At 50.6% G+C, this 13,737-nt stretch overlaps 1 protein-coding gene across 4 annotated transcripts in view; it reads left to right on the plus strand.

Annotated features, from left to right (window-relative positions):
• RGS6 (regulator of G protein signaling 6) overlaps window positions 1-12,254 on the plus strand; it is a 633,548-nt gene extending 621,294 nt beyond the window's left edge. For all 4 annotated transcript variants that reach the window (XM_017882775.1, XM_017882778.1, XM_017882774.1 and 1 more), the window contains one exon: window positions 8,189-12,254. In XM_017882775.1, coding sequence (XP_017738264.1) covers window positions 8,189-8,239 — 51 coding nt within the window. In that variant the 3' untranslated portion in view covers window positions 8,240-12,254. The remainder of the gene's footprint in view (window positions 1-8,188) is intronic.
• The last annotated feature ends 1,483 nt before the right edge of the window (window positions 12,255-13,737 follow it).

A 13,737-nucleotide genomic window follows, 5' to 3' on the forward strand; every position in this document is an offset into this window, starting at 1 on the left:
ATGGACATTCAACAAAGTGTTATGCTTTTGTGGGGGGATAAGAGGTCAGCAATTCTAGGCTCTGCCTTTTCAGCTGGCTAAACCAAGGACCCCAACACATGTACATGTTTTGGGTGAACACATTTGCGAGAGATGATAAGTGTCCTTAGGAAGATAGAGTCAGAGTCCTCATAGATCCTCAGGAGAATCACATACTGCCAAGCAAATAACTTTCTCTTGCCACTTTGTCCACAATATCAAGTAGCTAAGCTAGAGCTTCACTGTCTCCCACAGTCATAGTCAAGAGTTATTTGAATTTCCTAGTTGGAAAAAAGTAGCATCAACTTGTTGCCAATAGCAACACAGCCATGTCCCTGTTTCCTAGAGCCTTTTGGTCTTTGCCTAATTTGGAGTGAAGCAGAGCTTAGATGCCAGAGTCCATTTGGGAAGGAGGAGGAGAAGAGGAACAGGCGGGCATTAAGTGGGTCACAGGAAGGCATGCCACCGAGAGGCCTTATAGGCAGAATGCCCCCCTCATTCCACTCCTGAAGCCACCAAGAATTTCCTGCAAGCTGAGAGTAGAAAGAGCAGCAGGTTGCTCAGTCAGATGACAGGAGGGAGAGAAGAGAGAGCTGGTGTGAAAAGGGGGCATTTCCACCACACAGGGATACAGACGAGCAGGAAAAATGGAAATGCACAACTTGGATGCAAGACTGGGGAGTCCGGGCCTGGCATTCTGCCACTCATGTAGGGCTCAGCTGCTGAGTCCTTGTCTCTCCCACCATCCCTGCCCAGCTCCGGATTTGTCCCTGCACAGCTGGGGGACCATGGAGAAAGGTCCCCCATCACTCAGCAAAACTGACAGGCAGAAGTAAGTGATGAGCATGGTGGGGCCAGGGTCAGAGGTGCCAGGACCACCAGCAGGGAGGGCTTCCCCCACCTGGCTGGGCACCCCGAATTAGAATGGCCTAGAATGATTTGAAGTGGGGTTGGTTCTCACTGGAGTAAGGCCACCTGCCTGTCCCAACTTAGAAAGGGAAACATCACACCTGCTTCTGTCCTCCCTGGGCATTTGCCATGTGTGTTCCTAGAGGCATCAGCATCAGTAACACAGGGCCACAAACAGAATGGTGGCTTCACCTGGCCTGTCCAGCAGCCACCGCCTGAAATCTACATGCACCAAGCCATGGTGACCTGCGCCCTGGTTCAGTGCAGTAACCAAAAGCCCCTTTTGCCAGGTTTGTCAGCCAGCAGATGGCACCTCTTTTCTCTCAGGATTCCCAAATGGGATGAGGGGAAGCCCCTTGGCAGGGTAGAACCTGCCTAAGATGGGTTCAAGCATGCTCAAGAGCTTAAGTTCTTTTCTCAGGGAAGTTAAGAAAATCACCCTGCATTGCCCAGAAAGGTTGCCCAGTGCAGACGGGCACAGGGGACTCCTTCATCCCCGGGTGTTTCCATCTACCTCCTTCCTTGAGAGTGACAGCCACGTGCAAAGTAAGAGGGGCAGGGGTCGTGAAGGCCCACCAACTCAGCTTTGCCACTGACTAGCCGTGCACTCCCACGCAAGTTACTCAAGCTCTGTTTGAGTCTGTTTCCTCATTTATTTAGTGGAGTTTATAGAAATGCCTAACTTGCAAGCATGTTGTGGACATACGTGCAGGTGTTTGTAAAATGCCTCGCATGCTTGACACACAATAGTTGCTCAATGGTCCATCAGCAGGTGGCTGTTAGTAACTGTCCTCACAGCTACCTGTGTTTCTAGTGGGGGACCATTCCCACCATGCCACTGTCAAGCCTGGGTGATTTGAAGAGCAAGGCACTTGAGGAGGGAGGGTACATGAGCTACCCATGCCATTCCATCAGACAGGCCCGTGGGAGATCAGGGGACGGGTGGGTCCTTTTACATTTAATCCAGATAGGAGAACTGGCAACTCTCCTTTTGTAAATTCAAAAACTTTAAAATTTTCTAAAGCACTGGTAGTTGCCAATTATATTAGTCCATTTTCACATTACTATAAAGAAATACCTGAGACTGGGTAATTTCTAATGAAAAGAAGTTCAATTGACTCACAGTTCCACATGGTTGGGGAAGCCTCAGGAAACTTACAATCACGGTGGAAAGGGAAGCAGACAAGTCTTACGTGGCAGCAGGCAAGAGAGAGCGAGTGTGTATGAACACTTATAAAACCATCGGATCTCATGAAAACTCACTCCCTGTCACAAGAACAGCATGGGGGAAACCACCCACAGGATCCAATCACCTCCCACCGGTTTCTGCCCTTAACATATGGGGATTATAGGGATTACAATTCAAGGTGAGATTTGGGTGCAGACCCAGAGCCAAACCATATCACCAATACGGGATAGAGTAAAGTGTCTGAGCCTACTAGGGGTTCTGGTGACATTCTGTGGGAATTTATTTCAGATGACATGACTGCTGGGTACATCCCCATCCCCACTATTTACCAGGCAGAGCCTGAGTGTTTATACCACTGTACATAAGATAGGGGGCTGTTGCAAGAAAAAAATCCATTATGTTTATTTTGATCAAATTTTCTTATTTTTTAAACAGGTTCAGTTTTAAGTATTCATGAATGTATCATTTATTAATTCTTCAACCAGTGAACCTCTCTTTTTTGATTAATTCACTTTTCATCTATCCCTTGACTTTTTAAAAAAAATTGGGGTATTGTTTTATGTTTGTGATATAGCTTCCTATTTAAAAAGGGTCAAATAAAAAGAATATTTTAAAACCATGTAAAATGCTCTTTAGCCCCTGAGAGAGATCAGGAAGCTTGCCAAGGCCCTACAAGTAACACAGACCCCAGGAATGGATCAGCCACAGGCTCCTGCCCCTCCTCACTGCAGAAGGGTGAGAAAGAGAGGAATGGCCTCTCTTCCTTCCCATGCTGCTCTGACCTACCTCTGTTGTGGAGGAACCATAACGGGTTCCATAGCCTGGTTTTTCCATTTCATCGGCCCCATCTTGTTCCACAGAGTTGAATAGAGGGTGATAAGAAACAGAGAATTTTAAAAGTGTTTTGAAGTTATTCTATGTTAAGTGTAGATTTTCCCACCATCCCCTGCAAGCGTTTCTCAGACATCCCAGACAGCACTCTCTCTCCCCAGTTTTAGACATCATTGAGGAAGAAGATGCCACAGAATTATTTGCATTCCCTTTTAAAATCATTTCTTTTGCTTTGCTCAGTGAAGAAGGAGCACCAGGGCAACAACCCTCCACGAGTCACCCGATGAAGTCAGGCAGGCCTTTGGCTTCTCCCATCCTGCTGAACCCAAGACAGGATCCCTTACCTTTCCACCTGTCTCTTGGGTTCCTGACCCTTGTCCTCAGCGAGTCTCCCCCAACCCCACCCCAGGCCTCTAATTCCACACATACACATCCTTTATGAACTTGAGCACCGTCTATTCAAAGGTGACCTTCAGGCTCCTTGAGAGCATGACTCATCTCTGGGGCCTCCACTTCTTGCCTGCTAAGGTTGCTTGGTGAGCTGTATTCAACCAAACACCATTTTTCATGAGCAGGGATGAAAAATGCCTGAATGTCACACCAAAGAGATCCGTTTGCATCAGTGGAGGCTAGAAATAGTGCTCCACTTTAGTTCTGTTGCAAGTTCGAATTCCCCTAACAGAGGAATCCAAGTTCCTCTTGTACTGGAGAGGGGAAGCATTGAATTTCTCCAAACCCAGGGATGGGCCCAGCAACTGAAGAAGAGTAAGGAGTAGATGTCATAGCTGGGACTTTTTTTTTTTCCTGATTTTTTTTTCTTTTGAGATATAATTATATATGGTAAAATGAACAGATCTGAAGTATATGGCTCAATGAATTTGACAAGTGTATGCACCCGTGTAACGTATATCCCATCACTCTAGAAGGCTCCTTCATGTCCCTTTCCAATCAATTTCATCCTTCTCCCCCAGGGGCAACTGTGGTTGATTTCTTTCCCCCATAATAGCCTGGATTTTGATTTGGCAGACTTGAGATCTGTAACTTTGGTCTTAGTTCATCTGAGCAGATGAGCAAAAGAATCTCATTAGAAGCTCAGATGTCTTTACTCTCTTAGCATTGAAAAAGGTCCTCCCTGAGCCATTAGTGCTTGGCTCTGCTGTCCCCCAGTATGCTCCAATCTGACCCCAGGGCTACTCTCTGAGCCACAGCCCTCCTCCCAGCCAAAGAAAGAGTTTAGCATCAGTCTCCCAGGTAAGTAAGTGGCAAAAGCTCTTGGTAACCCAGATAGTGCATGCTTTGTTGATTAATATGTGGAAGTGCAATGCACAGAGCCACAGCATGTCAAGCAGCATGTTGATTTTTCTCACTGCACAAAAGGGGGCCATTCCTTTTGTGTGTTTCCTTTCAGAAACAAAGGATTTCATGACCACCTTCTTCCAGGCTCCTAGCCATCAAGATGGCCACAGAGCTGAAATGATTAATCAGAGTGGAGGGTGGGAATTGAATGCGTGGGTGTTAGTGAACCCAGCACTGAGCCCATGGTCCATGAAATTGAAGGATCCCAAAATCTATTGGATTACACTTTGCCAAATGTCTCAAAGGTGAAAAGCACTTTGTCGGTATGCAAAGCTTTGATGTCTCTGGAATGTACCTTCTGCAGCTCAGTTCTTAATCACTGTATATTTTTTCACTTGGACAAAGGCTGCCTGCTAATAGCATTTTCAACCATCCTCAGCTGCTTCGCTCAGCTACGCCAAGGCCTCGGGCTGAGCTGGCTGCAGTTTCCTGGCACCATGATCCATTCCCAACTGACCAGCACTGAGGAACATTACACATTCACACCCTGAAAAAAAACTGCTTCCTCTGTAACTATGCAAATGCCAGACACAGGCAGGCAGAATTACCATTCCCCTTCCGAAGTGGTTCCTTCAGGATCATCCAAACTGGAGGCAGGGATGAGCGTAAAGAGCGGGGCGTAGTGCCCTGGAGGGCACAGGCAGGAGCTCCCCTCTCTCTGGGCAGAGCGGGTTCCTCAGGAGCGTCCTGCAAGCCTAGAGGGGCATGCACTTTGGGGAAGCTCATCTCTGAACACAGGTAGCCTCTACTATCAGATTTCACTTTGATCACTGAAAACTACAGGAGCCTCAGCTCTTCAGAAGGGAAGCAGCTGCAGAGCAAGTGTGATTGCAGTATTTCTTCCCCAAAGCCCCGGGCCAGGCATCTAGCCATGCCTGCATCCTGCATGATTAACCGCCTTCCAGCCTGAGCCTGCCCTCACTCACCCGGGAGGTCGCTGGGTAGCAGGTAGATTGCAGCTGGGCTGAGCTGCTTCTCCAGCCGACCTGAACCCTCATGACCTCCATCTTTAGCAGCAGAGCTGGCATTTGGTAAATGCATGAAAGCAGGAGTGGGGAGAGGGAGACAAAAATGCCAAGCAGCACCGCCTGGGTTGCTAAGAGGTTGGGAACAATCCCAAGGGTGGCCCCTAAGCTGGTCAGCTGCACCATCCTACCCTGAAATCCTGGGAAATAAAAGCAGTTGGGGGAAGCGAAGGAGCGGGCAGTGACAGCCTGGCCACAGGTCCTTGGAGTCAGAGCTGTGAGGCTGCGCTCCAGGATTTAGGCAGGAAGAGATTAATTAGCGCCTCCAAGCCCAGCCCAACACATTCTGTAGAACCGGGAAGGGTTGAGGGTAAGGAAGCCTCAGGGCCAAATTCACCTAAAACAAACAGACACATAATCCTCCAGAAATAGAATCTCCAACCTCCCTCAACCCACAGTCCCCTCTCCAGCCAAAATAACCTTGCTAATAAGAATGAAGCTGCAGTGTAGGTTTGGGCAACTGGTAAACCTCACCTCCTTTGTCTCTGGTCTTTGAACGTACACATTGGCAACAGACTCTTATTCAGAAGCTTGAGTGATTTTTTTCCCCCATTTACCAGCTAAATGAGAGCCCCAAACGCTGTGGATAGCAAACTCAGAACATATATATTTGGGTACACAATGTGTGATTTGTGGCCCTGGTGGAGGAGGGATGGGAGGAGGAGGAGGAGCCGATATTGGTGTGTGGTGGTTATCACAGCAATAAGCGGCACCTAAGAGGAAAACAAACTTCCTTTGTGCCTTTCATAGGATAGGGATGGACATGGGTAACAGGGGGTAGGGGAGGTTTGTAAGAGCTCACACAAGGAGTCCCCTAGACTCAGTAGCCCCGTGTTTCCCCAGAGAGATGCCCCATGCCCCCATCCTTCCTGCCTTCGGGCCTGCACTGGGAAGACACACTCCCAAGTGACACATGCCTCACACTCTATGTAAGAAAGGGCACTCGAGAGTCACAGCTGGGTGTGTGCCACAGAACCCAGGGCTGGGGGAGCCCTTGAAGGTCACCCTCTGCCTTCTAAGAGCTATTGTTATACCTAACCTGGTCTGGACAAAGGAGTAGCCATTCTGTCTTACTGATTTTTCGAAGTCTGACACCATAGCGCTCTCGGATTTTTACAAAATCTGATTAAAACTCCTTAGCCAAGTATAAATGTATCCTGCTGCAGGCTAACTTTAGTGTATTTGAAGATTCAGATAAGGTTGCTGATGGGGAAATTTTTGTAGACGTACGTGTGTGTGTGTGTGTGTGTGTGTGTGTGTGTGTGTGTGTGTGTGTGTGTGTGTTTTAAGATGGGGAGAAAAAAATGAAAAGTTTTGTCTCACTAATGAAAATGGGGAGTGAAAAAAATGGGGAGAATAAAGGTCAAGGAGAGGTAGGGAAAAGCAGACTTTCTGACAGCTCCTGAGGGCAATTTCATTTCTAGACAAACTCCCATCTATAGCACCAGAATTCTCAAAGTCAGGCTGGCCATGCCCCTTCATGGAGAGCTAAGCCAGATGCCACATTGTCCTGTATCCAGCAAATCCACAGCCTGTGTTGTTCGTTTATTAGATAAACCCGTTATCCATCAATTCATCAATCAGCAGGTTTATTGAGGACCCTACCAGGCTTCACAAACCTGATCAATTTTTTTAATTACATCTAGCTTATACGCAGCCAAGCCCAGTAAACAAGATGAGCCCTCACACCACACTTGGAAATGAACACGAGGAATCGCTGGCCCCTGCAATCTCACGGCCAAACACTGCAGCCCATGCTGACGAGCTCTCACGTGCTGCCCTTCACAGATGGCAGTGGTGTCGCTGACCCGCTGTCAATAATAGGATGGGTTTGGAGTGCTTTCCCAGACACAGTGATCAATCTGCCTAGGTCCAGCCACACTCTCCTCTAAAACCCTGTGCAATGACATGGATTTCTAAAGAGGGTGAGCTGGAGAACGGGCACACACTGTGTAAGGGCAATAAGCAAAGTGACGGACCCTCACTCATCCCCCTCACCCTCCTCCTGGTGCCCAGTCACAACTCCCCTCCTAGATCAGGGGCTTCTCCGCCACCTCTCCAGGGCACATGGACAATGGGACTCTCCTGGCACCTCTATGGCTGATGCACCAGGCCTCATGATCGAGTTCATTATTTTAGTTTTTGAGAAGAACTGCCACATGGGTTATAGTTGAAGGGCTTGTAGGCTTTCCTGGTATGGGGTCATCAAACTCTGCCTCTAGGTGCCACAGACGGGAAGCCAAGAACATAGGAGACAGCAGGAGTGCACTGGCCTGGGACCTACAGTGGCTCTGAGCCCCAGCAAATGCCCCCCATTTTCACAGTCCCAGAACTGGTCATCAAGAGCACTCAAGGTCTTTGTGTCTACCCTGCATTCCAAACAGGACTGTGCCTTCTTAAGACTAGTTAATTCATTAGCTTCGAATCAGCCAGATCCTTAGCCAGCCTCTATTCGAATCAAGGCCCCGTCCCTGACCTCAGTATGCCCCAGTCCACCTTTTCCTCCCCCACGTGAACAAAATCAATTTCAGGGCAGCCCACTAGCATTAAAAATTGCTCTACCTAAAGGTTTTGGTAAGTAAAATTCCCACACCCCAAAAAGGGTACCAGCAACACACCCTCATAAGGGGACCCTCCAGGACTCCCTGAACCTTCCCTGGAGCCCTGGTTTCTCCAGCTGTCCCAAGTTAAGGCTCCCGTATACCTAGAGATTAAGTATCAAGGTGGTCAGTTGGGTTGGTTGGTCGTTTGGCCTCCATGGCTCATGCAACAATTAATTCACCTGTCTGGCTCTCTGTCTCTGTCCCTGTGTGTGTGTGTGCGCGCCTGTGCGTGCCTCTCTGTCGCTGTCTCTCTGCAGGGAAAGTCGCTGGCGGGCAAGCGCCTCACGGGCCTGATGCAGTCCTCCTGACCGTTCCCACCGCAGGTCCAGGGCCCGGGCCCGCGGACCCCACGGGCAGGCGGCGGCGCTCCACATCCGCAGACAGAGTTTCCTTACGGGGAGACTTGGTCACTGTGAAGGAGAAAGAGTGAGGGCAATGAAGGGCGATGGTGGGGAGACCCGGTGGGTGAACGGGGAGACCAGAAAGAAAGAGTCCACAGAGCCTGGGCTGGGCCCAGCGGAGGCTCCTGTTTACAGCCCTCTCTTCTTTGTACAGTTGTATTCCAACACTCCACTCGCTAAGAGGCCCTGATCCCAGCTCAATCAGGGGAGAACACGTCGTGGGGTTCCTGTCACGACTACCACTTGAGATTCTATTATTATCCTCACTCCCCTGCTATCTGTGGGGTCACACCTTCTGGCAAATTCAAGAGGAATGAGTGGACCAAGAGCACATCCAGTATTTGCATCACCTCCCTGGCACCTCCCATAGTTACAGCCACTACATCCCCATTGCCGCCTGTCATCCCTCACATCTCTGTGGCCACCCGGGTGTCACCGCCAGCACCAGGCACCACTTTCACGTAAAATGTCCAAATCACGTCTTCAGCAAGAAAGCAACCTCATGGATTGCCCCACCTCAAGTTCTTTCCACCCTCTTTGAGATCAGCGTTCGGAGAGGTCCCCGCCAGCCTGGTGGCTGCCCTCAGGTCCCATCACGTCTCAAGGGTCCTGCGTTCGAGGAAGCACTGGTGTAGATGACAGAGCTTGTTTCACAGCTGCGGGAGTTCTGCTGACCATCTTTTAGAAAATTATTTCATAATTTATTCTGGTTTGCCCCCTTGCTCCTTGATTTATTCCCTCATGTTTTACTCAAAATAAAACATGGCCATGAACTCAGGGGCCATTGGGATTCTCCCCTCTGGCAGCCCCAGGTGGGAGCTGGGAGGGTCCCCAGCCCAGGAGGTGGCTGGACTGCAGGGCTGGCAGCCCCCACGTGGTAGCATCCTGACAGGCATGGTGAGACCCTTGCTGTGTCAGGTGTCCTGTGTGTGTGAAGCTGGAGCAGAGTATGCTGCGAAGGGACCAGGCCAGGCCACAGGGTTCTCCTCCCAGTCTTTATCTGAAGGCCCAGCCAAAGCACCCCTCTAAACCGGTCGCCTAGGGGAAATGCAAAAATCTGCAAAAGATCCACCTGTATTCCCTCTGTGTGTGTGTCAAAATGACCATTTGCCAACCTGGCTGTGAGGTAATGTATGTAAAGCACCGAGTCAGGTGCCTGATACGTAGTAGGTGCTTAGCAAACGGTAGCTAATACTATCATCATTGTCATTGTTATTGTGACACCCATGAGCCCACAGACAGAGCTGTATTAAGTAACCTGTTTTTGAATCCAGACATTCACTCCCGCACTTGCTATGACTATCCTCCTTTGATCTATTTTTGGCCATAGGTAAAAAAATCTCTCGTGGGAGCATATAAACAAAAAACATAGAAGCAATAAAGCGATCGCTGGTATTTCTTTTCTCATGTAGCCAAATTCACCAGCTGGTGACCAAAGGCTCAGATGCTTGCTTATCTGCAGACCCGGCCTCCTGGGTGCTCCCCGATGACCCATCCTTCCACCCCACCACCTCCGAGTCCTGTCTATGTCTGCTTCCACACAGCCCTGTCCCCAGGGCACCAGCCTTCTGTCCCTCACAGCAGTGCCGCCACAGGCATTAGGAGTCTTATGTTGTATCCTTGTGAGTTCTTGACTGCCATGCCCCAGTTTCCCTCTCTCGGAGGTACAGTGGAAACTGGAGAGATGACAGATGTTGAGTCCTCAGTGTCGCCAGACGCAGCAATTCTTGCTGGACACCTGCACATGCTCAGCACAGAGGCTGGTACTTTGGAGGCAGTAACCACTTGATGAGTACATGAATGACATGAAGCCCCATTATGGGGTCTTTTGACAGGCCCCTTTCATCCCTTTTCTCTTTGTATAAACCTCCTGTTTCAGAACAAAATTGTAGTCTAAGTTCATTTGCAGCCTTGCCCAAGGATCCCCAGGCTGTGCTGACCCCCAGGCATAGGGCAAACGGTGTTCCCAAACAGCAGGCACCTCAGTGCCCTCAGTTATCCAGGGCAAGGGGCCTGGCTGCCCCCTGCTTCTTCCCATGGTGCAGGGGCATTCTAAGCTAGGCTGCAGACAGGGCAGGGTTGGCTTCTTGGCCATTCCTTCTGTGCCCGCTTCTTCTGACTGGTGTCTCCCTGGAGATCCCCAGAGGATCTGCCCAGAGCCAGGTGGTCTCTGGCCCTGAGATAGAGCTGGCTGCAGGCTTACAAGCACTTCTGGGGACATCCAGAGGGGAGGGTCAGTACGGAGCACAACGGAGCTAAGGAGACTTCAGATGGACTCAAACCCAGAGCAATAACCCTCTCACACCACCCCGCAGCTAAGGCACCCATGTACCCCAGTAGATCAAGCCAGAGGCTTGCAAGAAAGGAGTGGAACGAGGCTGCCTATCCAAAGTCCATCTACCACACAGACCTTGGTCATGTAAGTACATTTGGAAAATCTGTTCTTGGCCCGTTCCCCATTGGCCTAGTCTACACAGCCAAAAATTCAGACTAGATTAGATGTTTGCAGGCAATTCTGTAGCAAAGCAGATTCCCCTACCCTGTCCTGCCCGCTAGAAGCTGCCTTAGCCTCCCTGAACGGGTGTGGCCTCTGGGCCTAGGACTCCTCCCTAAGAGGAAAAGCGCTCTCCAGCCACATCTTAGCAGCCCCACAGCCACAGCATCAGGGCAGCTGCAGCAAGTCACCAACCACCCATCAGGTTAGATACACAAGGCACCAGGCACTGGCATCTGGCTAAAATAACCTTTCCCTACATGGGAAGAAGAAAGCTTGTAGGTTGGCACATATAGATGTCCAGCCACAACCAGATGGCCTGACCTAAGCAGCAGGAACTCTCTTGGGAGGAGCCTCCGCCCTTCCAGAAAGTGATGTGTCAGCTTTGTTCTCCTGGGAAGGTGTTGCTATACCCCAGGAACAAAGCAAGGCCCAACTGCCAGTGCAGTCAGCCGGGCCTGCGCTCCAGGCTCACCGCCGCTGAGTGGTCAGGTACCGGGCCTGCACCATGGGAGGGACCTCTTGCGACTCTGAGTTGTAGCTTGGACTAGCTGAACATATGGGGACATGCTCCAGGGGCTTCTTCCCTGGCAGGATTCCTGGGATGTTCTAACTACCTCACCAACAGGATGCGGAACCGGGAGCCTGCCACCCTGCTGGCCCCCTTGGTGATTATGGAAGGTGATGTTTTTCCTAAAATGCATCCCTCCTGCTCTGCTCCAAATACATGAGCTTCAAAAACCGCCACCAGGAAAGCCTTCCCAGAAGAGGGAAAGGATTGAAGGCTCTCTTCCTTTGGACCCTGCAAAATGTATTGGAGGGAGGTGTTGCTGCAAGGTCCAGGAGCTGGGAAGCTCTGGGCTCGGGGGGAGATAATGCACCACCAGCCTCGAAAAGGAGCTGCCCAAGTTGAATATGTAGCAAAGACCATGGGATAAGTTGAATAGTGGCCAAATGAATCACTAATAACTCACCATGGGACCCTCTGAAGAGAGGCCTGTGCTCGTGTAACCATAGCAACAGCAGATGCCAGCAACCTACTCATTAGTACCACCCAGTGATAAGGCATCCCCTGGGCTAGACCCAGGGGCCATAAAGTAGCAAAGTAGCAAATGTAGCAATAAGGGGCCCAGGTCTATGTGGGGACAGGGTCCAAATGACCAGGCCTCGGCCCTCTCCCCAGCCCCGATGAGGGCTCAAAGCCAGCTGCTGTCAGCTGTCTGAGGAGGGAAGGCCCTACTCCACACCGGGGGCCCCCGTTCTATACTCTAAGCCCACTCACCGCATGATCACGGACACGTCGGAATGGCCTTCTCTTAGTGCATGTGGTTCTCATTAGTTTATTTTTCTGGAATTTGGGGATTGGACCCCAGAACCAAACATGCTGGTACAGTCTAAAAATAAATGACTTGAACCCACTTCAATCCAGCTAACTCTGTGTGGCTCCTTGGTTTGGGGGTTTGTTGGGCAGGATGTACCTCTAGAAAAATCGAACACCCCTCTGCACACCCCATCCTTCCCCATTATCTCACACATACACACACACACACACACACACACACGTCTGTTTCCTTCTCACTCCCAACCAGGCTGCCAAGCAGCACAGAAAAGCCAGAGCTCTGGGGCATTGGACTCATTCTGTTAGGTAGGGACAGTGGTGTCACCAGAAGGCCAAAGTCCCTGACTCTGCCAGGGTCTCCTTGACTGGAGGGTTCTCCAGGCCTCACTGTCTGTACTCAGGTAAAAAACCCTGTGGCTGCTCTGACACCCTCTTGAATAAGATCCCAGGGTCGAAGTCTGCTGCATACAGACGGTGCTTCTTACACGGAGTCTCAGTTTCCTGAGTGACAGACAGTTGCATTTCCCACTAACACCAAAGCAGCCAGACTCTGAGAGCCTGAGCGTCAGGCTGACAAGAGGAGGACGAGCGCGAGGTAAAAAGGCGGTGCTAGTGTACTGCAATCCCTCTATTAATGACAAGGCCAACACCTAGCTGCATACTTCAGTGGCAGAAATTTTGCTCCTAAAGGTAGAAATGATTTCAGAGGCATGAGAATGGGATTCCAGTCATAGCTACAAGGGAAACAACTCATCTCTCAACCCCTGGGCCACCTGCTTGTGTAGGATTTTCTGCCCCACAGAGTCAAGATCAAGGTCACATCTACCTCAGGTTCATAACATGTCCCATCTCACGTCCTGGTCCACCCCCAAAAGAGCCATGCTTTCCTGTCCTCTTTGACCATGGCCACCACCTCCAGGGAACCCAGAGCAGCGCCTGCCTTCTCAGCTGGACCATCTGGCTTAGTTCCAGAATCTCTGCTTATCAGGCTGTTGCTGTGCATGCACCTTACCCTACTGACTGCCAAGAGCAGAGCTCTGCTTTCAGGTCCAGAATCAAGGTGGAGATTTGGGGCTACCAGTTATAACACAAAAAGCTGTGCCCACCCAAGAATGAGAGCCGTCCTGACAGCTGCCTCTCTGCCTACACCCTTCTGGGGACTTGTGGCCTAGCAGGCATGAAGCTGTCATCTCCTTTGCTGCTAGCCTCCAATTGTCCATCGATCCCAGCCTCGGAGGAACCACCGGGGCCTCTGATCAGTGTCTCTGGACCTAGAACCTTTCCTGGGATGTGGCAGCCTCCAAAGCCAAGTAGTTCTCTGAGACGCGTATCCCCTCCTGGGCCCACAGAGCTCTGCCCACCAGGCTCTCCGTCCGCCACCCTTCCTTTGCAGAAACACCCATAGGAACCCCTGGCCCCCATTGTGGGACTTCCGACACCAGTAGCTGGGCCCCTTTCCCTGTACCCAGCCCTTCAGCACCCACAGTGGGGGTTACTGGATCTGCACCAGACCCCATACACAGAGGGGCATGGCCCCCTGTCCAAAAAGAGGCTGCGGGGTCTGGCTTATTT

The sequence above is a fragment of the Rhinopithecus bieti genome, unplaced genomic scaffold (assembly GCF_001698545.2).
Source record: "Rhinopithecus bieti isolate Rb0 unplaced genomic scaffold, ASM169854v2 scaffold_13259, whole genome shotgun sequence".
Classification (NCBI taxonomy): Eukaryota; Metazoa; Chordata; class Mammalia; order Primates; family Cercopithecidae; genus Rhinopithecus; species Rhinopithecus bieti.